Genomic DNA, 24,658 nt, shown 5'->3' on the forward strand with positions numbered 1-24,658 from the left:
ATAATTACTTCTATTTCAGCTTAATCAAAAGCATTATCAAACCAAAAACCTCTGTATCCCAAATCAAAATTCAAAGAAAAGAATAAATATAAAAGTTCCTACCACAATTCTGTCCCCTGGTTTTGGGAAACTGGAGGCAGAAAATGGGAGAAGAGGAATGCAAGACAAATATTACGACTCTCACATATGGAGACGATTCTCTTTAAATTGGTTCCAGTCTTTAGCTACAACAGAATAAATTCAAATGTAATTCAAGTTTTCCTTGGTTTCAATTTACGTTTTGTGACATTAATAATTGGCTCAACCATAACTGCATCCACGGCAGCGTGATCGGATGTTGTATTTATCGCCCTGCTGGTGTTGACACCAGTCGTTAACGAACTGCTGAGGGACTGTACAATCCAGTTAAGAAATGGCAATATTTTCACATGATTAAAATAGATCACCACTGCCATTATTATCAATGGAAGTGCAAAATATGAAGAATGTACTAATTCATGCTCCAGAACCTTTGGTTCTGGTTTGAATGAAAGTTTGACTAGTCTAAATGAAGAGTTGGCTTTAAAATGAACAGCATGAGTTGTATATGAATGAGTAGAATGGGAAAGAGTGGACTCAAGCTGGAGGAAATAGCCTCGTCCATCTGCAGGAAGAGATGGGAAGACGAGCATCGCAGCATTGGTCCCTTTGCTAGATGGAGATTTTCCATTTGGCGAGTCAAGTTTTACTATGTGAACCGGGGAATCTGGAGAATCTTCTCGGCAAAGTTTCGCACGAAGCGTCCGTAAATGTTCCGGGTTTGTGGTTTGTACATGTACTGTGAGATCCATTTGAGTTATTGGATGGAATACAACGAGCCTCAGGTCTGTTACATCACCATCTGCAGCCTGCAAAAAGAAAACAGAAACTATTATTCATAATTAATTTTCTAGTTTGTGTGGTTTAAGATTGGTTGGTTAACAGGATTTAAATCACCTTAACTGTACTCATTATTTAGAACTGTCAAAAAATTATATTATGCAAACCAAAAGTTAAACTATCTTCATCTATTTAATAGTTTCCTCCACATCAAACACAATGGTTACCCACCATGACTTCGCTGTCAGTCCTGTTTGCAGGAACAAGGACAAAACTTTATCATCTGTGCGCTGCAGAACTGTATCAAGACTTGTGTGATGTCATATACACAAATGATAAAAGTTACCAAAGATGTAAGCACGTTATAGGAATAAAGTCTCTACGGATGCTGTGATTTAACCTGGGTTATTTAATGCCTTTTCAACTGAATACATTATATGTATCGAATAAAATTAAGACTGTGTAAAAGGTAAATTGGAAAAGGTGTGGTAAGCCTGTTCTAAGATATTATCAAAGCATTTGTTTAGGAGGATAAACATCAAAAGTAAAACCTGTGGAGTCCTGAGGTTTGTTATAAAAACAAAAGTGTATTGGCCCACAAGCAGAGATCTGGGGAGAGAGGTGAAGACTTCAAAGCAATACTTCCACATACTGCAAAAGTAAGTAAAGCAAATCTATCCCTCTAACAGACTGTGGAGGCCCATAGGGTTGTGAGATGTTGAGGCTCCCACATTTTCTAGACAATCGGCTCACAGATGGCAGTAAGGTTGTCAGCGTTACATGCCAGCAACCCTTTACCCCCAGGAACATTCCAGGTACTCATTTCTGTTAGAGGCTGAGTCGACCCCAGGGCCACAGTGCTGCTGGAAGGATTAGGTCAACTGGAAAAAAAATTCACTTCATTGGGATTTCATCCTGTGACCTTCCGGCTTGTAGCAAAGTGCCTCAACCAACTATGCTGCAGCGTGTCCCTTCCATGTACTGTGGGATGTAAAATTATTATGTTTAGCATTACAACATGAATGTTCATTTTCAAACGCTGATTAGTCAGTCTGGGAGGTGCGGAGAGTGACAAGATTGACATCAGCGAAGAAAACAACAGCACAGACACACAGACCAATTAAATATTCACAGGCAGTAACGGATAAGAGTCGTGGGTAGTCAATGTTTTTAATTCTACTGTACATACTCGGACTCTGCTGTCCACCTCCCCCTTACCCCTTTCCCCTGATGCAGCTCAGGCTTGAAGAGATTTTATATACACTGTACCCCATTCTGCACCCCTTTTACACCCTGAACGCACAACTATGTGGGTTAGGATACTGAAATAGGAGAAAGAAGGGAAGAAGAGGCAGACGAAGCTTCCTCCTGAAGCTTACAGGCTTACATTTTGGAGGACAAAATGTTCAGTGTACACTTTATATGCTGGAACTGTTAACAGCAGTGAAAGGGTTAAAAGCATTCATGTCTTCAGGTTCATACCTTCACAGGGATTCCAACCGGTGTTGACCGCTGAATATGCTGGTTGATCTCCGGCCCTTCCTTTACACGAACAACATAAATGCACTGAAACATACAACAGAAAAATAATGTCACGCATCCTACTTATTTCTTTATATGGATAAGTTTATTCTGTAACGTTATTCCAGCAACACTGCAAGTGAGTGATCAGAATTCTTGCTTTGAACTTGAGAGGTCCCTGACTGACATTATGTCCCAAGGGTCAGCTATTCTGTGGGTGGTTTTCCTCAGCTCTTTCAGGCAAGTGCAAGAACAGTACCTTAAAATATCTCATTGCCATGTCCTTTCATATCCTCAGTCATTCACAAATCATCCAAAGTTCACTCCCAGGTAACTTGCACCAGGTGAGTCACCATTCAGTTTATGGTGTTTGAGAAAACAATCACCGCCTATTCTGAGATTCAAACTAAGCCCAAACATATGTTCTGTCAGCAAAAACTGAACTTTAATGGTTGTTCTACACATAGCTACTATTACATAATAAAAATTTAAAGCCAAGATAGTCCATGAGGTATGACCTTGGTTATGGAGAAATCTGGGTTTATTTCTGGGGGGGGGGACAATATCCATTCCCCAATGTCCAGACTAGCTCTGAAACCCATTCAGCCTCCTCTCCAATGGGCACTGGGGCATCTTTCCCTAGGGTAAAGCATTTGGGACATCACGCCGACTATTCACCCTCATCACCACTTCCCAAGGGGTCTTCATACTATAGCGCTCAATTAAACACAGGAATAATTTCACTTTTATCTATAAAGGACTAATTAGTATAGAGTGGCAACAAAACATAAAAATGATAATCACAATATAATTAAGAGCACAATTAATTTTGGGCACATGTAATGAATAAAATATCTTAACACTCTTAAGACTGAATCCCTTCTATACAATACATAAATACACACTTCGTACCTCACAGGAAACACACTCCATCTCCATAACAAAGCCCAACCTGTTAATGCTGTTTGGGGAAACTGTCGCTGTTTATTGTGAAAACAGTATAAAATGCACAAATACTCTGTAGGCAGAACGCAGAGTTTTATTAATGCATTAAAGCAGATGATACATATAGTGTTAAAGTGTTAAAAGTTTACCAAATGTACCTTTTTGAACAACCACAAATATATTTACCTCCGGATGGAGGCCTCGGATACGAAACTGCCCATTTGACTCAGAGCTGCTTTCTTCCTGGAAGTGGGAACACTTCTCTTGTCCTATGGCCTCTACAACAATACCATCTTCTGGTTCACCATTCAGTGAAGTCACCATCCCATATGTACTATATGCTACTCGATGACCACTGAAACCCACATAACACTGTTGATATCAGAATTTTTATAACACGATGTTTTGTACATAACATTACATCTGCAGTGACAGCCTGGGTGGATCTGCTGTAACATTTCTCATACAAGAAGGAAAGGCTTTAGAATCAGAACACCACAAAATAACAGAATCCACAGATATGTACTTACTTTAACTGCACATTCACAGTAGCTCCCTCTTCCACGGTTATCATTTTAGAATGAGGTTCAAACCGATATTCCTTCATCATAGGCCGCAAGAAATATTCGCTTGGGCTTAAAGAACTGAATGTCATCTTGCCATCTGTTCCTGTCTGACTGTTCCGACGGAAACTTTCACCACCAGACAATGACAACAACACACCCTGGTAAAATAATACATCATTACATAACAGCATTTATTGCAAAGTTACTGTATGCCCGTACTGACACTTGGAGCAGAAACACTGACAAGGAACAAGACAGATATTCGGAGGCTAAAATGTGCTGAGATGAGATGTTTTGGAAGTGCAGAAGGAAAGCCAAGAACAGAAGAAAATGTCCAACAACAACTTTTCATGGAGAACTTCTCTTTGTATTGTTTTGGTAATGCAGTAGCGTAGTTAGTTGAGGGGCTATGCTACAAGCTGGAAGGTCGCAGGTTCAAGTCCCGATGAGGTCATTGGATTTTTTCATTTGACCTAATCCTTCCAGCCGCACTATGACCCTGGGGCTGACTCAGACTCTAACAGAAATGAGTACCAGGAATTAATTAAATAATTTTCCTGGGGAGTAAAGCACAGCCGGTGCATAAGGCTGACAACCTTACCGTCATCTTTGAGCCGAATGTCTAGATAATGTGGGACCCTCAACGTCTCACAACCCTATGGGCCTTCACGGCCTGTTACAGGGATAGCTTTACTTTTTACTTACTTAAAATTTTTTAAAAATCTTCATTTAAATATCTGATGTATATTTAGTATTATGTTACATCTGACCCATTTTTAATTATCAAAAATTGTTTATATAGTACTAGCATTGTAGTTTATATGATAGGAGGAAGTAAATAGGCCATAAATGAATACAAAACGTAAAACATGCGATATTCAAACCCAGAAAAAAGAAATTACTTCTAAACATATCTTCCACCAACACTGATACACTTGTTCCACCGCTTTACCAGCGACTGAAAACCTGCAGCACAGAAGTCTTTTGACTGTTATCTCAGCCATTTCCATACCTCCATTTCAACCTCTGTCATCAGCGAAATGTTTGCCACCCAGTTGTGAACATCTTCACATGACAAATCCCACCATAAACAGGAAACACTTCTTTATGAACATCCTTTGCATTGAGTCCTTTTGCCCAAAAAAGAATGCACAACAGAAAACTGCTCTTCAGTAGTACTCAAGCAGAGTTGCCATTTTGACTACAGAAACCAGCCTCTGAAGATACACATGCATATCTGCTACCTAAACTGTCATGAAGCTGTACTGTGCTGCTACATAGAAAACATATTACGTCCATTACAGCTGTTTTACTTCCATCTGTGACCTGTTTACTGACTCTCCCTCTTATGCAGTCCATCACAATCTGTGTATTTCTCAACAAATCAACTGATGATGGCCTATCTGGCTCTAAAATATTGTGAAACGATGAATTAAAAAAAATCTGTTTGTGTGACAGGAACCTCTCAATTTTTATTTATAAGTAGAGAGGGAATAAGAAATGAAAGGAATGGAGAGATTTTAAATGATACTTAGCAATATAAGTTAATGATTAACATAATAAGATGGTATAGGCATGTTCCAAAAACAAAGATAAAACCACAGAAAAGGTTTTGAACATGAAACTAAAAGAAAAAAGGCTATAGGGAAAGCAAAGATCAAGATGGAAGTCACAGGTTAAGAAAGTACATAGGAAAAAAGTGAGGAGGAAAAGCTTTGGGAAAGCTGAGGTACATGGTGAGGCTTGGTTGCTAGATTATACATAAAAAAAAAACTCCGTGGTTTTAGTCCGCAAGTGAGCTATACCGACCGAGCGAAAGGCCACTTGGCGGCGAAATTAATGCCAACTTTAGCAGATAGAGGGTGTCACATGGTCAGCGCAATGGATCCCCAAGGCCGTTAATCTCGGTTTTCAAGACTGGAGCTACTATTTCCTTGAAATATCTCCTCAATTATCCTAACGAGGCTGAGTGGACCCTGTTTCAGACCCACTATTTCTGAGAAAATTTGGTAGCGCCAGGAATTGAAATTGGACCTCTGGATCTATAGTCAGGAACTCTGACCACTAGACCACAGAGGCGGTAGATTATACATATAAAAGTGGACATGTGGAATGAATAACAAGAAGTAATACAGTACCTCTGTCTTTTAAAACAATTTTGAGTCAAATGTAGAAAAACTGTTAGGAACAAGGACAGAGGAAACAGTGATATGAACACAGAATTCCATCACCCTTAATAAGAAAATATATAGTCACACATGTGTGATTTTAAGAGGCTCCACATTTTAATGTGGTAACCAAAACTGAACATAACAACTGTTTTTTTTCTTAATGCTAGACAGAAAACATGGCTTCCCCAGAATTACGCAAAGGAAGCCAATGAATATGATATGCACTGGATGACCAACTGGTGACAGTAAAAATAATGTTATTAATGGAGACCAGGTCCTGTGTGGTACCACAGGTGAATGAAGCATAACTTGGGACAGCATATTTAACAAACACTTCTCTTATTTTTGTTAAATGAAAATTAATTTCTGTTGCCCTTTCATTCATACGGTGACTATTAGCCATCAGTCATCTAAATTTGTAATGAAATAATGTAAATATAACTGTAAATTGCATGCACTGGAAATGCTGCCTAATTTTGTATCCGCAACTTGGAAGTAATGCTTTTCTCTTATTGCTAGTAGGGTGGGACTAAGTCCCTTGTACTGCGGCCACTTCTGGCCTATTGTACCACGAGTTGGAAGTAACTTTGTCCCTAATGCAAAATGATAATGACATATTTTTGCTGCTGTTCATTTGACTATGGTTTTAAGCATTACAACACCAATGGCACTTTGGGAAAGTCATTAATTATGACAAAGTTTTGTAGATGAAGATGATATTGTTTTAACTTGAGAGGAGAGGAAGTCATCACTGCCTTGGTGATGTTTAGTCTGCGCCGGCCCTGACGGGGATATCCCTTTTCTTGGGCGAAACAAATACAATTGTCTGTGTCTAAAAAATGACAAACGTGTTAGTAGAAAAACTGATTAAAAATCAGTTAAATACAATTCAGGTAACTTACTTGCAATGGTTTTCCATCGGCTTTATCTAGAACTTCAACAATTACTTCAGCTAACTTGTGAGCATTGAAATTCCCCTTTGCATCTGGTCCTGTTAGAACAAAGCCTTCTTTCTCTGCTTTCACCCTGAAAGCAATCCCACAGTAAGACCAATGTAGTAAGATAAGAAACATTTGTGTAGCCTAACCATTCTCATGCATTTGTTCCCTTTTCTTTAATTACCTCAAAAACTGCAAGAGTAACAGAAAAAGTATACTGGCCACAAAATGTGTGATTCATTTTTCTCTCTACCTTTGATCCAACAAATATTTAGGAAGTTATGCTTGAGATATGTGTGCAAATGCATTTTGGTTATCTAATACAGCATGCGACCCATATCTCGAATCCCAAAATCTGGAAGGTTTTTCTCTGCTTAAATGCATGAAATGATTAACTTCACAAGCTATGTTTAAAAAAAATTATGAATGTTCGGCAGACAAAAGTGACAATTCTGGCTCTCAACTTCAAACATTTTTTAGGTAAAGCAAATATTAAAAAAAAAACGTTTCTAACTGCCAAATTTACATATTATAATTTCTTTGGCAAGAAGAAAAGGGTAAAGCTATCCTTGTAACAGGCCGTGAGGGCCAATAGGGTTGTGAGACGTTGAGGCTCCCACATTTTCTAGACAATCAATTCATAGATTACAGTGAGGTTGTTGGCCTTATGTGCTGGCTGCCCTTTACCCCCAAGAAGATCCCTAGTAGTCGTTTCTGTTAGAGGCTGAGTCGACCCCAGGGCCATAGTGCGGCTGGAAGGATTAGGTCAATTGAAAAATACAATGAACTCATCAGGATTCAAACCCAGGACCTTATGGCTTGTAGCACAGTGCCTTAACCAACTGTGCTACCGCACGTTCCCAAAATCCAGAAAACCTTTGGCCCCAAGTTTTCCAGATAATGTATACTGTATACACTGTATTTATAATGGTATAGCATCCAATATAAATATACGCATGTTGTTTTAAATTTACTCTTTCTTGTCCCTGTTTAAGCTACTGAAATAATTTAAGTTCTCTGGAAAGCAGTGGCAAAAAGAGGAAGAGCAGAAAGGGCATTAGAGGAGACGCATATCGAGATGTGTCAACAATTTCAGGACTATTTTTTTTTCTTTTTTAAATTCCCTAGTGGGAGGTGGAGTCCAACTGGGTCCACTCGGCATGGTGGCCACCGATTGGTCTATTGTACCTGTCCTGGGTGATTATGATGGAGAATTTGGTGGAATGAAGATTGGCAGGGGAAACTGAAGTACTCGGAGGAAACCTGCCCCAGCGCCACTTTGTCCAGAACAAATCCCACTTGACCAGACCCGGAATCGAACCCAGGCCACCGCAGTGGGAAGCCAGTGACTAACCGCTTGAGCTATGGCGTGGCCATTTCAGGACTAACTTCAAACTGCATCAAAAAGCATCGCAATAAATAATTCTGAGTTCATTTCAAAGTAAAATTCCTTTCCTGTGAATGATGCATGATTTATTTATTACCTGTAATCCACTCCCCCTTGCAAAGGGCCAATCTTGAACTTGCCATCTTCAGCAGTTTCAGTCACAACTACAACCTCACTGCTGGATCCCTTAGTGATGGTGACCTTAATTCCAGCAGATGGTGGAATGACTTGACCTTCCACAAGATGTCCTTTTTCTGCGTGCAATTCCACAGCTGTGCTGACACAATTATTTGCACCAACTAACACGCTTCGTGGAGGACTGAAAAGAAGTGTCCCCGCTGTGGGCTCCAGCACCAATTTCTCACCCTCAGCAGCCATGAGTTTAAAGTTGTATTCCAGCATCCCACCAGAACTTGGCTTTGGACTTAAGGGCCCCAGCCTATGAGAAGCATGAGAGACAATCAGATTTGGCTATATATGAATGAAAACAAAGTACACTTAATACCTCATGGCAGGGGCATTAATACATACATTTACATGACCTACACCCAACTCTGCTGGTTAGGGGAAAGTGCAGTTCTGCACACTGTTGCAGGTCCCTATCAGACTGTACAGTGACAGCAGGAACCTAAATAGCTTTACAGCCTCTCTACACCTACAGTAAGCTATAAAATGTTCCTGTACAGTCACAAAAAGTGCAGTTCTGTGCATTGCTGCAGGTCCCTATCAGACTGTACAGTGACAGCAGGAACCTAAATAGCTTTACAGCCTCTCTACACCTACAGTAAGCTATAAAATGTTCCAATAAAACTTGCGACAGAGAGATTTGGATGTGTTTGGAGGAAATATCAGAGTGCACGTTGGCATCCACAGATTAGAGTACGTCTGGCAGAATGCATATGATCAAATTTTGCACATTTAGTATATAACCGTTCATGTTTGTTTTGTGTGTATTATCAAATCCACAATGAACAAGTATTTACTGCATATCCTGTCTTACCACCAAAACACAGGACAAAATCATAATATTAAGCTGGATAACAGACTCAGAAGACACATGACAATGTTAAAGTATTTGAGAATGACAGTAATTATTCAAATTAGATTCAAAGAGAAGTTAAAATCAGATTCCCACTGGGGAATGATTGCCATCTCTGCAAGCAGAATCTACAACAATCTTTTTGTGAAGAATGTAAAACAATATGGTGACTTAATTATTGCATAATATTACAATTTTACCCACAATCAGTCACAGCCCTCAATAAAATAAAGGTAAAGCCACCGCTGTAAAAGGCTGTGGAGGCCCATAGGGTTGTAAGATGTCGAGACTCCCACATTTTCACTAGACAGTTGGCTCACAGATGACGGTGAGGTTGTCATTCTAATGCACCGGCCACCCATTACGCCCCAAGATTGCTGGTACTCATTTCTGCTAGAGGCCGAATTGACCCCAGGACCACAGCTCAGCTAGAAGGGTCAGGTCAATTGAAAAATCCAATGATCTCATCAGGAATGAAACCCACAACCTTCGAACCTGTAGCATAGTGCCTCAGCCCACGACACTACTGCATACCACCTCACAGCCCTCAACAGTCTGATAAATTTATAACTTTATTTAATTTTACATCGAGTGAAATTATGGAATTAAATCACAGCTGCAAGCACAGCTCTTCCACTTCTTGTCATACTCCTCGCTTCTTCTCATGCACAACACAGAGACCATCCCTAAAAATGTAGGTAATTCAGAAATGTGTAACATACTCTCACCTTGCCTTTAATTTGCCATCTTCGCCTGACAGAACATTAATAAACACATCCTTCACGTTCTCAGTTGTAAGGACTCTTCCGCCCAGGGTATGTGCAACGGCTGTGAGACGAACCGAGGAAGTCGCTGCAGTCGCAGAATTCCATTTCACAGATGGCTGTGCATAGCCATGGCATCCAATTGGCACAAATTCATAGGTCCCAGCCTCAGACACACATGACTTCATCGTTCCTCTCTTCACGTTTAAACTACCAGTGGTAGCAGGTGAGTTGCCAGGGGTTTGCAATTTATATTGCACCTGAAAGCCATCATAATATTTTGCAAATATGTTTTCTTTTTTTGACAGCCTGGAACAGGTGTCAAAGTAGTGACTAGGCTACAGGTTGGATGATCGAGGAGTCAGGGTTCGATTTCTGGCAGCTACAAGAGATTTTTCACTTCTCCATAGCATTGACACCTGCCCTGGGAGCCACCTGGCCACCTATACAACGGGTACTATGGGCTCTTTTCCAAAAAGTAAAGTGGCAGGGGCAAGAAGCTAACCACCATCTTCACCAAGTGCTCAGATTATGAATGGTGGAGCTATACCTCCATTCCTCCATAGTTTTTCATGGCATAATGCTTAACTAATTAAGCCCAGGGGAAACTTTGTCTTTAACCTTAAGTCTAGACATTTCTAACAATGGCATATAACAAAAAGCATTCCTACTATTTTGATCAACGTGCATTGTCTTGAGATTTCATACATGATGTTTCTGAAACAGCATCTGTTTCCACCATATGGTATATGGAAGGAAATATCCCTGGTAAGTCTCAGTCAATTGACAGGAAAACTCACGACAATGCCCCTTGTCCAAAACCAAAGCCATGTTTAGTGTTCTTTGAAAATTCAGGAAATATCTGCCTACCATTCAATCCAGAATCTCTCGTCTTCCCATCTCCTGTCTAAGAATCTAAGGATAATTCCACTTGCCGTGTCTTGTGTGTGCAAAACATAGTCTCTCAACCTATGTATACAGGCTAATGGCAAATACTTTTCTATGGGAATCTGGTATGTCGATTTGCAGCAATTGACCAGTGTCTGTCTCCATCAATAGGGGTTATGTGTTTACCCAAGCTATCCCTGTAACAGGCAGTGGAGGCCCATAGGGTTGTGAGATGTTGAGGCTCCACAGATTGCAGTAAGGTTGTCAGCCTTGCATGCCAGCCACCATTTACTGCCATGTGGTTACTTCAAAATGTTGGTACCTACATACCAGACTACATAGCATCACACCTCAGAAGGCCATACTTTTAATCTGACATGTGTTGTCAGCATTGTTACCAAAGTAAACAGCCCAACATTTAAGGGAACCTCCCCACCATAAGCAACAAGACAACATGGCATCGCATCCCAGAAGACGGTGGAATTCAATGCTTTGTTTAGCTCTAAATGTGTGAGCTTCTTAAAGATACGGGAGCACATTTTACCTGGGTGTCATGGCTTGACATGAAGGTCACAGTGTAGCCAACTTGTCTAAATGGAGGGACTGTAGACACTGCTGTACCAACTGAAACAGTCTGAGCAGATGACTCCCAGCACCACTCATCCTTATGTACAGAGACCTGATACCTTCCTGGCAAGATGTCCTCAAACGTATAGCTTCCTCCTGAGGAAGAAGACAATAGAATGACATATACACATGGAGGAGGCTGTGAGGAGCTCATTGTTGCTTAGGTTTTGATTCAGATGAACCACCGCCAACAGACTGCTTATAATTAAGGGAGTCACGATAGGTCAGTTGAAATAGCAACGGGTTGGAGGACCACCCCTTGTTGGCTATCCCCAACTGCTTATTGCTGAGGACACAACATGCTGCGGTGACAAGGGACCCACCTAAAATGGAATGATAGAATAATCAATGAATAATAAACTGGAAAGATGTGGAAGGAAGTCAGGATAGACCGTGTCCTGGATGAGATTTGAACCAAGCACCTCCCAAATATAAGTCTGGGGGGGTTACTATTACGCCAGCTTATTATACTGACCCAACGATACTCCCAACCAGTACTATACAACTTATACCCCTAAGACAGAAATAATTAATAAATTAAAATATAAAGTTCATAATAATAATTTTATGAAATAATAAAACTTGCCTGGAACATCTGCCAAAGTAACATAGCAACAAATTACATCAAAAAGCATGAATAACTGTGGAGATAAAACATAGGAGACTGAAAGATATAACATGACACCCCTATTACACACCATTTCAAATGATTTGTGCAAAAGAATCAATTAATAAAAAACTCCTTGACCTGTAGTCTACAAGCAAACCATACTGACCACCACTTGTCGGCAAAGTTAGTGCCAACTTTAGTGTGTAGAGGGTGGTGCATGGTCAGCACAATGAAACCCCACGGCCATTAATTTCAGTTTTCTAGACCGGAGCCATTATTTCATTGAAATAATTCCTCAATTATCCTCACGAGGCTGAGTAAACCCTGTTCCACAACCACTACTTTTCAGAAAATCTGATAGCGCCAGGAATCAAACCTGGACCTCTGGATCTGTAGTGAGGAACTCTGACCACTAGACCACAAAGGAAGCAACCAATTGTTTGCAATTGCAGAAAACCCACATGAACAAATAATCACAATATTATGCTAACACCTCAAAAGATGCTGAAAGTTAAAAAGTTTGGGGGTCATTACTCAAAGATTGGACTGACTGTGACGCAGAATTGTGTGTTTTACCTTTTGAAATCGTGGTGGTCACAGGACGGGCTTCATTGTTGTTGCCTAGAAGGGCCTGCAGGTGGACGGGAATCTCATCACAGTTACCATCTCCAGCCAAACAAGATATATGCCCTGCAAGTTTCACTTTCAGCTGAGCGAATTCAATGCCAGATAATATGGGACTATCCACCACTTCTATCACATGTACAGCTGGGAAAAACCTATCAAAGATAACAAACAGCTTTACAGTAAGACTGTATTAAGAATAAGAGTACAGCTGTATCTCGGACTTACACTTAATGTATTCCTGAAAACAAGTTAAGTAAAACAATGTTAAATTGAGTTCATTATAACATTTGATGCATAGGATTACATCCGTGGAGCCACAAATCAGACCCAATTTTCCCAATATTTTAACCCCTATTATGGTATAATCTTTTTTCATAGTAAGTTAATAAATGGACATAAAAAATATAGCATCAAACATTTAAAATATTAAAAATAGGTCAATCACAATGCCCCTTCCATGGCATTTAATCATATAATGCTTCACTTCCAATATAAAGCCCAGCATTTTCAAGCACAAGCTGCATTACAATGACCACTTTTCCTTTTTACACATTTTTAAACAAAAATGGGAAAAATACAGAACATTAGCTACCAAATGTTAAAAAATCATTTGAACAGTCTCTAGACAGCACAATGAATGTAATATAAGTGACTGCTGGATGCCAAGGGACACTCCAACCCATGCTGACTCAATGGTTAACAACTAACTCAAAAGCATAATGTGGCATGCCAATAAGGTGCGGGGAAAATTTAAGTTTTGAGTCACAAGTCTTAAAATTTGGAATTCAAGTCTAATCAGCATGACTGTACATCAGGAAGTTAAAGGTCCAGGTATGAATGTACTGTGTTGTATACAATTTCAAGTATCCTAATTTCTGTACTTAAATGAATGAAGATTTAACATCTATCAACTGTGAGTTTCAACACTTCAGCGGCATGTGTGCATCGTCTAGTTGACCAAGCATTGCATTTTTTCTATATTAAATACTTTCTTCTTCAGCTCGCCCCCACTTTGGAGCATAGGGATGATTTCTCAGTTTCATTGATCATTTTTGCAGATGGTAGGACTCATTAAACTTGATCAGCTCATCACAAGGCTGCTACCTAACCACAGGACAACACAAACATATACACACACCAAACATCCATACCTTGTGTGGGATTCGAACCCACGATCCTGGTTTCTGAGCGAGCGAAGACAGTTCATGCCTTAGGCCGCTCAGCTACAATGACCGGCATATTGAATACTACTGCCACAATATTAAACATGGCTGTCAACACAAGACAACTGAGAGATCTAAAATTCCCTATTCTGGGATGACAAACTGAATACTGGAAAAGAAATACAGATCTCTGGCAAAAATTGACAGTTCCTACATCACAGCGCCATTTTACTGATACTAAACTTTACAGCAAAACAACGTGCATAGATGGTGATGCTACAAAGAGGAAATTGTTCTGGCAAAGACAAACACTGTAATACCAACTCAACACATTACTCTCCTGCCACCCTCTGCTCCAATTCATAACCATTTGCGAACATATATAACGATAGAAGAACAATACTTTATACTGCAGCACACAGACCGACTACTAAGTAAACAATGGCCATTGCATGGTAATGGCTGCAACAGATTCCCAACATGAACCAAGGGATTAACTAGGAAGTGGTGCTCTCTACACGATCCACGTGACAGTTACATGACACAACAATAGAAGAGCTGCTGGAAGAGATGTTTTCTTGGCAGTCCTTGTTGAGGTGTTAGAAACAAGACAAGTATAGAGTTTAGTCAGTTGTGAGAGTCACTGGCTAGTAAGGGCGTGAACACAGAAGCTAAGGAAGCTACGGCATTGGACGTCGTTAACCCAGTGACAACCAGTGAAGATGCAGCAGACTGAAAAGACTTAATGTGTGTGCTGCAGTGAATTGTAGTGTGTGTGAATTAGCACTAGTGCTACAGCTACTTGTAGTTACATTCTGTAAGTGATCAGTAAATCCAATTACCAATCCAAACCCTGTCTATAGTCACTTTATCACATGATAATATGTAATGATTATCCTTGACTATAACAGCCCAAATCTCAGACATAACACAAAAATTACACAATTCTGCTCCAAGTCCTTCAATTTCAACTGTTTCATTTTCTTTTGTTGTTCATTTCTGCCAATTAATTCTTGTGGCCAAAGGGTTTTCCTTTCAGGAATGTTTGGGAAATACTGTGCAATGTGATACTGTTAAGCAACTTACTGTAAACCCCTCATCTTCTCATCTTCTGAAACTTTCACTCTTCCCTCATATTTTCCTGGCTCCAAGAATACACAAAATTCACCAGTTTCTGCCCGTGCTTCTGCAATTATTGGTTCAGTAGAACCTCCCTCCTTTGAGAGTACAACAGAGCTCAGTCCATTTTCAGTAGATCCCGATATCAGTTTATAGGGTGATACGACGCCACACACTTTGAATGACGAGGGAAATATATCCGTAAGCTGAGGGGTGTTCGGCGTTATCTTCACGTTCATTTCAGGGAATTTCATGTCATCTATGAAAAGAAAACACATCATAAACATATGTGTCATACGAGGTTCTCCTCACAGCAGTGGATATCATGATTATGGTCTTCTGGGATGATACATCATGTGAGAGTCGCAGAGAACAAAGTGACACTGGAACGGGGCTCTCCTCCAACTTTCTTCAAATTTCCCCTGCTAATCATCATTCCTCCACTGATCTGTATACCCCCCCCCCCAAGATGTCTGACAGCACTGATGAGGCAGCATATCGTCTGATTCTCAATTCTTAACTTTGAGATTTCATCTGTCACCTCACATTTGACTCGTTACAGAGTAAGGAACTTAATTAAGGAACCAAGTGTGGAAGAGAATGAAATAAAAAGTAAGTAGTAAAAGTATCCCTGTAACAGGCTGTGGAGGCCCATAGGTTTGTGAGATGTTGAGGTCCCACATTTTCTACACAACTGGCTCATATGTGGCGGTAAGGTTGTCAGCCTTATGTACCGGCCACCCTTTACCCCCAAGAATATTCCTGGTACTCATTTCTGTTAGAGGCTCAGTCGACCCCAGGGCCATAGTGCAGCTGGAAGGATTAGGTCAATTGAAAAAATACACCTCTTTGGAATTCGATCCCATGACCTTCTGGCTTGTACCATATTGCCTCAACCAACTACACTACTGTGTGCCCCATTAAATGTTAAAATGATTACATATATGATTCCTGCAACAAAATAATATCATCACTGCTTCAGAACATCTAGAACCTGTTACAAGTTACCCACGGGCTTGTACTTGCAGTACGTATGAACCAGCCTGCAGGTTCTCCAAGTGATAGCTTCCATCAGCTCTGGTCACACTGCTCGTCTTTCCATTGAGCAAAACAACAGCTCCAACAATTCCCTTCCCACCTGTTCGCAACAACACTCGTCCACTCACACTGAAGCCCTTCACCTGCAGAAGACAAAAGAAACTGTCTTTATAATATCGTAAGGTGAAAGCTAAAAGCCACAACAGTGGAACAAGAAGAGGTGGCCACTGCTAGGCAATACAGCCATGCTGTGTGGTGTGTGCCAAGGCTATATAAGAGGACCAACAGGAAAACTCAGTCAAGGAGAACTGCAAAGGAGCTCCTAAGGGATCCTCTGGGAGGACATCCTTCTCTAAGTTCATCTCACCAGAGAGGTCCTTGGCAGCTGCAATGCTTCAAGACACTCAACACCAGCAGCCACAGACATCACAGACAAATGGAAAATCATGCAGTACCGCATGCAGCAACCTCTACCACAAGATGATATTCTGAAAACAGGTCTGTCAGTACAGGCTCCCAGTCCATCTAAAAATGACATGTTAAAACTGGGCAACTGTAGTGAAACAGATCATACAGAGCTCAACAAAGCTGTGTCAGAAAAATTCAAATTAATTGTCATCTTGTTTCTATTTAAAACATACATTTTCGACACTGGATTCTGTCTCCATCCTCAGGTACAAAACCTAGTTTGGCCCAATCAATACTGCTACTCCTTCTCTCCAGACCTCTGGAGGCTAGCTCTATTGATTGGGCCCAACTGAGTAGCTGCTTTACTTAAAGACAGAGACAGAATCCAGTCTCTGAAACATTGGGTTTTAAATAAGAAACTGAACACTGGATTATGTCCAAAAACATAACTGTATCAATATACCATCATCACCAGCTTTAAGAGCTTATTCAATGTTCTGCATATTTTAATTTTCTATATCCTCAGAAAAATATACAGATAACAAAAGCAATAACATATGTACTTACCTTGAACTCAGTATCAATTTTAAAACTCCCATGTTCAACTGTGAAATGAATTTCAACAGGTCTCACATCAAATTTGATGCCATGGGGCCCTTCATAATGTGGGACTACTTTATATGAGCCTGGTGGTATTGAAGGGAATGTAAACTGGCCCTTTTCATCTGAGATGACATGGCACAAGGGTGATGATCCACTTATCTTGAAGCCTTTAAGTGGATTCTTCTCACAGCCCTGGATCTCAGCCAGTGGAGGGGACTGAAACATAATTCAAAGAAGAGTGAAACTTATAAATCAAAACAAACATATTCCAGCCCACTGGTGATGTAGTTATAACTGGTGGGCCAGATACTGCCCATTAAAAGCTCTTCAGAGGCTTCTAATGTACATAACAAGAGATCAAGGTTTATTAAATATGTGCACATTGGGCAAAAGAGGATGCATACAGGAACACTCCTATGTGTTCACTGATCTGCAAGTTTTAATTGTATGACAGCTAGATGGATACTAAAGCACAATAGATCATTGAATCATTGAAGGTCGCAGTGTGGGGGCCACATTTTATGGCCCACCCCTTAAATACACCCATAGATGAATACTTAAAAAATCTGTTTTGAATATTACACTAATACAGGGAGTGGGGAGGTAAACTTGTCCTTGTGCTTAATTAATTATGCACTATTCTATGAAGACATATATGTATATACACATGGAGCTATAGCTCCACCGTTCTTGAACTCAGCACTTGACAAAGGCAAACGGTCAGCTTCGTGCTCCTTTCACTTAACCCTTGTGTACCAATTAGACAGGAGGCTGGGTGCGCTCCAAAGCCAGTCTGGATGCTATGGTAAAGCTATCCCTGTAACAAGCTATGAAGGCCCATAGGGTTGTGGGACGTCGAGGCTCAAACATCATCTAGACAATCGGCCCACAGACGGTGGTCAGGTTGTCAGTCTTACACGCCAGCCGCCTTTTACCCCACTGGAAGATTCCTGGTACTCATTTTGGTTAGAGGCTGAGTCAACCCCAGGGCCATAGTACAGCTGGAAGGATTAGGTAAATTGAAAAAAAAAATCCACCTCATGGGGACTGGAACCCACAGCCTTCTGGCTTGTACCACACTGCCTCAACCAACTATGCCACAGCATGCCCCAGTCTGGATGTTATGAAGAAAACAAAAATCTCTTCCCCCTGCCATTGATTGAACCCCAGCCATCCAGCCTGTAGCCTGTCACTATACTAACTGAGCTAACCCAAGTCAATATGCCATAAGTGAACTATCAAAAGTCATACTTTTTAATTTCCTTAAACCAGTAATAAAAACATGGCAGATGCACAAATCTGTGAGTTGGGAATGATACTATTGTAACTACTGAAACCAAAATGCGACATCATTAAAAGTAATGACAAACATAGTAGCTACTGTCAAGATACCATAGCAATAGCTGAAACTGTAACAAAGGTAATAACAGATACCTACTTACTTACTTACTTACTCATGGAGCTGAGCCCTTCTGGAGGAGCTGCCAATTCTGCAGCTACTCAAGAATTTCCCAGAATTTTATGGAACCCAAAGGTTCATTACCGTGTTCATGAGAGCCCTCCACTGGTCCCTATCCTGAGCCAGATCTATCCAATCAATACCATCCCATCCTATCTCTCTAAGATCCATTCTAATATTGTCAACCCACCTACGCCTTGGTCTTCTCTGTGGTTTCTTTCCATCTGGCTTTCCCACCAATATCCTATACAAATCTGTCTCTCCCATTTGTGCTACATGCCCTGCCCATCTCACTCGATCATTCTAATTATACTTGGAGAAGAGTACAAGTTATGAAACTCCTCATTAAAAACAGATACATTAAGAGAAATTTTAGAACTTTAGGAAATGTACATACACTCAAATGCGAATTCTGAATGCCAAGATGAAAGCAACACACTTACACTCAAATACAAATTCCAACTTTCCAGTCTTGTTGTTCTAAGTCAAAAGCAAGGAAACTGTTGCTTTACATACCTCTTCAGCTTGAAATAAAACAAAACTGACTCCTCTGATGGGTTCGTTATCACTGGTAACCAAACCAGAAACATCGTAACCTGCAACAACCAGACTGCTAGAAGGAATATTGGCTCTTTCCTTCATAAGCTGAATCACCACTGAATTATTGCTGAGTTTCCAAGTAGGATGAGATGCTTTGATGAAGTATTTCCCAGGCAGTACAGGTGTGAAGTGAAAGTCACCATTTTCTGATGTCAAAGTATCTTGTATTGGGGAAAACTCCCGTTGACCATCAGGAAATAGGGTAACTTTCACCCCTTTTGGTCCAACCTGACGTCCAGAGCTGACAACCTGAAAATATTTCATTTCTTGGTAACTTAAAAAAAATGTTCATTTGTGCTGATCAATACTAAAGCTACCCAATCAAAGCAGTCGAGCAACCAATACACATTTTTAACTGAATAATTAATATTTATAATTAAATGATCGAATGATTAAACCCTGTTTCAGTTGAACACTTCAAAGCATTAACTACTTAAAAATAATTTCAATTCCTACCTATTCATCTCAATCATTTATACATACTAACCAATTAATCCTGTTTATAAAATCATTGCTGTTTATTTTGAGTAAGGTAAAAAGGTAAAGTTGTTCCTGTGCTTAATTAATTAAGCACACACCATGAAGACATAAACCAGTGGAGATACAACTCCACAATTTTTGATCTCACAGCTAGAGGGAGGTTAGTAGTCAGCTTCATGCTCCAGCCACTTTACCTCATGGGAAAAACCCCAGTATCCACTGGACACAGGCTGGGTGGGCCCCACTGCTGTTCTAGACACTGTGGGGTAAAGAAAAATATCCAGCCCCTGCCAGAAATCGAATCCTGGCTGTCCAGCCCATATCCTGTTGCTATACTGACTGAGGTATCATGCCTTGCTTATTCTGGGAATGATACAGAACTCATAAGTATGCTCTGTGAGCAACTGTGGAGCTTTATTAATGTTAAAGCAGCGGTTCTCAACCTTTGTGAGACCGTTGACTAGTAAATTCTTTTTTTATATGGTGAGGGCCCGGTATAATTGATGCCAGGGCCTGGCAATCAGCTCACAGATGGTGGTGACGTTGTCAACCTTACATGCCGGTTGCTCTTAACCCCCAAGAATATTCTTGTTAGAGGCTGAGTAGACTCCAGGACCATAGTACGGCTGGAAGGATTAGGTCAATTGAAATATCCAATGACCTCACCAAAAATCGAACCTGTGATCTTCTGGCTTGTAGCATAGTGCCTCAACCATCTACGCTACCGCCTGTCCCAAATAAAATGATGACACTCTTATGATCTGTATTAGGAAAATTCCACCATGGACAAAGCAGACATTAATAGTGTGATGTGGATGGTGCGATGGGAAGTAGGGGTCACGTGAACTCTGCGGTCTCACGAGTGACATCACATACCACCACTCCTTCCATCAGTACGCAACGCTAGGTAAAGACCACCTCCTCTGCGGTGACGTAACAGAAGAGCAACTGTGTCAGGATACCATTGCCGCGGTGATGTAACAGCACTTCCCACAGTGACATAACAAGGGATACCTCAGTTACTACACAGCAGTAAACAACTCTCGACAGCGTTGCCCACAAACGCCTGTAAACACGGTGATTATGCAACAGGGAAGCGAGGCGCGTTTTCCATTGTCTGGCTGAGGGTTTATAAGAGAACTGCACTGCCTAAGGAGTCAGTTAAAATGTAGCAAGTGAATCGTGAACGTGAAGAAAACCGTAACGTGTAATTAGAGGCAATACTGTGAGAAGTTATTGGGAGTGTGTAATACAGTGACACTGGTATAGCTCCCATATCGTACTGTGAATAAGTGAAGGCCATTGAAGATAGAGTGAACAGATTATTGTGTGGGGTTTGTAAATTGTCTAACCCACAACAGTGTTATAATTTGTAGTTACGACTTATAGGTTGTTAAATAAACCAATTAACAATATGAAGGGCGTCTTCAGTAGCAAAATACGTTACAATATTAAAGTCCTTCTTGGCCATAAAAACTTTCCATTTTTACATTCTCCTAGATTCTGGTGTGTGCTACAACTCTAATGTGACTAATTATCATTAGACGGCAAAGATAACTAAGTAGAGAACTATGTATACTTATCGCGGAGCTACAAAACTAATCGTGCTTACTCTTCCGGTAATAGCAAAGCCTTTAAACACAAAGTTAATATCTTTTCCTTGGCTGCACTGATCTGTTCTGCCATCAACATTTAAGATCACTTCTTTTGGTTCAAAACTCCATCCTGCTGGTGGCTCAATCTGGAAAACAAATCAGTGTCCCTGTGAGTAACACTACCTGCACGTACCATTTTTGTTTAAACAGAACACAGACACAAGATACCAGTGTTGGCTCTCACAGCAGTGACTATGAAGAACACAGCCTTTTTGTGTGCAATGTCCTGTAGTCTAGTAGAGGTTTAATGATAATAAAGAAGAATGTGCTGCCTCCATCTTCAGGGTGAACGAGTAAGCCAAGCTAACAACAGCAAGCTGCAAGCAGCATATTATTTCTTGTTGGTTACCTGCTTTGTTTATTCTTTCATCCTGAAGACAGAAAAAGTATATCCTCCAAAATGTCAGTAAACTGTTACCAGATTATGTGACATTACATCCCAGTGGATGGAATTCTTCAAGGTGTAAGCAAGAGTGTACAGCCAGTGGCAAAACTGAAGGCAACGCCAACAAAGATGCCTAAGCATAACACATAATCAGATTCTAAAGGGTTCTGACAATGGCGCATAACACTCAGAATTACTGAGATTTTGGAATCTGCCCATAATTTGGTATTCTAAATACTAGAAAACACGTTTTGGAGACTGGGTCCGTTTCCATCCTCGGGTGAGGGGTGAGACACTCTGTTGGGTCCCTTAGAAAGAGCTAACCTCAATCAGTGGGCCAGGTCATCATGAGAGGAGGAGACACCCACTCTGTTGGGTCCCTTAGAAAGAGCTAACCTCAATCACTGGGCCAGGTCTTCATCAGAGGGGGAGACATCTACTCTGTTGGGTCCCTTAGAAAGAGCTAACCACAATCACAGGGCCAGATCCTCATGTGAGAGGGAGACACCTACTCTATTGGGTCCCTTAGAAAGAGCTAACCTCAGTCATTGTCTCCCACCTTGCCTGAGGATGGAAGCAGATCCATTTTCCGAAACGTTGTGTTTTCTAGTTTTTAGAATACCAGAAGATGGACAAAGTTAGAAAACCCAGTAATTCTGCATACTACATAAGGATTCCAATTTATAAATCTACTTTTAAGGACAGTGGTGTAATGCAAAGCCCAGATCACACGAAACAAACTGAAAACAGATTATAACATTTATCTCATTAAGTCATTCATGTGTTGTTACTTAAACTACCTGCAGACCCAGTAAGATGACTAACAAGCTGAGGCTTCAAATGTGTATCTTGAGGTGCCCGGTTCAAATCTCAGCTGGGACACTGACTCTCACTATGCTGTCAGCATCCTTCAGATACTATATAACATTAAACAGTGGGCTGATTGATGAATAATCGAGTGGAGAGACAAGATTCAAACCAAGCACCTCCCGAATACAAACAGGAAGTGTTCATGCTTCAGACTACGCTCATCAGTAGTGGGCACTACCAAAGCAGAAGAGCAGTGTGTGAATCTCTCCTCATACTGTCCCCTTGAAAATGGAAACACAACTCATTTACAAAATGCTATGGTCTTTATATTAAGAGCTAGGATGGCAGACAAATTGTAAGTTGTCTTACATGTCAACTCATTTCACCAGACACAGCAGAAATCAGGAATCATGTTCCATAACCAGTCACTCATATATGTCCCTGTGCTTAATTAATTCAGCACTATGCCATGAAGACATATGGGGGGAGTGGAGATATAGCTCCACCATTGACCTTAGTACTAGACGGAGGTGAGTGGTCAGCTTCACACCCCTCCTGCTTTATCCCCAGGGAAAGAGTCCCAGGCACCCATTAGATAGAAGGCTGGGTGGGTCCCAGAGCTGGTCTGGATGCTGTGGTACATACAGCATATAATTCTTATCATCTTGCTAAAGACTATTTTGCATTCATTGGATTCTGCATATCAGTCACAAACACTGAGATCTTTATTAACATGTCTTACTTTTAAGACATATTCTCCTTTATCGTACAATGGCAGGAAGTAATAGCCATTGTTTGGTGCACAATCGGTATGGTCCTTTAAGCTTCCTTGTTTAGTGTACCTGCAACACAAGAAAAAAAGAGTCATCAAAATGGGTAACAAACTATAGGATACTGTTAATATTATATTTCAGCATTCTGTTGGACTGGTTACCCATATAATTCACAAACACAGTCTTGGACATGCAACTTTCTATTCCCAATAACCAACTTCCATCCATTAAAACCACACAAAACTGTGTCATGCCAACAGCAGCAGCAGCAGCAGCAATTTAAACCAAATTATAATCAAGATATAACAACATTTTAGAACAAAGAATGAAAAAGAAAACAATTCAGTGAAGTGACTACATATATAATCTGTTTATCAGCTTATAGGGTTGAAACATGTTGCAGAAGAACCAGTTATTATAATATATGACAACACAGAACATGACCAGTCTACGAATCTGATGAGAAATAGAACTCCAAGGCTGCCCCAGTGAATTACAGGATATAATTGTCTAATCATATAGTAATGCTATATTCTCCCACCACCAAGCTGATGCTTCACTGAAACTTGATGTAAAGTTACTCAAAAGTCGCTGCCCTTAGGTTGATAAACTGTACGTCTACTGGGTACAGTGTTGAAGTACAAGGCCAAACTTACCTTTATATGGCAGACTACATACAAGTTCCGCCAAGCAATGGGTTATATTACACGGGTTAGGTCAATGGGCCAGGTGTCACCGGGAACGAAGAAAACGGTTCTCACACAAACAATGCGGTTAACTAATAATCATCATTCACACAGTGACAGCGAAGTTAACTAGCCAAATTAAGTAAATAACAACACAAAAATTTCAGAGTAGCAGTAATCACGACAGTTCATCATCCCAAAACACAACATTTCATTTCTGGGACCACTAGGAGATGGTACAATTATACTCACAATTTTACTTCTACCTGGGAAAAATTAATGTCTATGTCACTTTTAACAAATCCTCCACAACCCAAAATGTCTTCCGCGTCACAGAATATAAGACACGTTAACGCGATGAAAAATAACAATATTTTCAGTACGTAATACATCTTCTGTTGGAACCGCTAAAACTTTACAAACACAACACATAACCTCAACATTCACTCTCCCAGCATTTCCATGACCGCACTGCTATTCACATCGATTAACATGTCATACCCACAAAGATATCGATAGATATCGAACATAGCCCACT

At 40.5% G+C, this 24,658-nt stretch overlaps 1 protein-coding gene across 1 annotated transcript; it reads right to left on the reverse strand.

Annotated features, from left to right (window-relative positions):
• Nucleotides 1–185: 185 nt before the first annotated feature.
• On the reverse strand, nucleotides 186–24,596 carry LOC111866876 (nodal modulator 1). Its single transcript, XM_023856217.2, has 16 exons — nucleotides 24,373–24,596; nucleotides 23,404–23,503; nucleotides 21,424–21,552; nucleotides 19,248–19,580; nucleotides 17,237–17,488; nucleotides 16,236–16,404; nucleotides 15,191–15,482; nucleotides 12,891–13,093; nucleotides 11,622–11,800; nucleotides 10,154–10,449; nucleotides 8,484–8,825; nucleotides 6,964–7,087; nucleotides 3,855–4,048; nucleotides 3,511–3,679; nucleotides 2,341–2,424; nucleotides 186–887 (listed from the first exon to the last, which is right to left on the reverse strand). Exons 1-16 carry the CDS (start codon nucleotides 24,510–24,512, stop codon nucleotides 252–254), a joined length of 3,642 nt encoding a protein of 1,213 aa, XP_023711985.1. The 5' UTR covers nucleotides 24,513–24,596; the 3' UTR covers nucleotides 186–251.
• Nucleotides 24,597–24,658: the final 62 nt, after the last annotated feature.

This window comes from Cryptotermes secundus, unplaced genomic scaffold, assembly GCF_002891405.2.
Source record: "Cryptotermes secundus unplaced genomic scaffold, Csec_1.0 scaffold673, whole genome shotgun sequence".
Classification (NCBI taxonomy): domain Eukaryota; kingdom Metazoa; phylum Arthropoda; class Insecta; order Blattodea; family Kalotermitidae; genus Cryptotermes; species Cryptotermes secundus.

What these genes read in the sequence shown, in the direction of transcription:
- LOC111866876 (XM_023856217.2), bottom strand. Translation starts at nt 24,512, where the DNA reads ATGTATTACGTACTGAAAATATTGTTATTTTTCATCGCGTTAACGTGT. An exon ending in GAGAAGATGAGGGGTTTACA is followed by an intron (nt 13,094 to 15,190) that starts GTAAGTTGCTTA and finishes TATCTTTGATAG; the next exon opens with GTTTTTCCCAGCTGTACATG. An exon ending in TCCGAGGCCTCCATCCGGAG is followed by an intron (nt 2,425 to 3,510) that starts GTAAATATATTT and finishes TGTATGTTTCAG; the next exon opens with TGCATTTATGTTGTTCGTGT.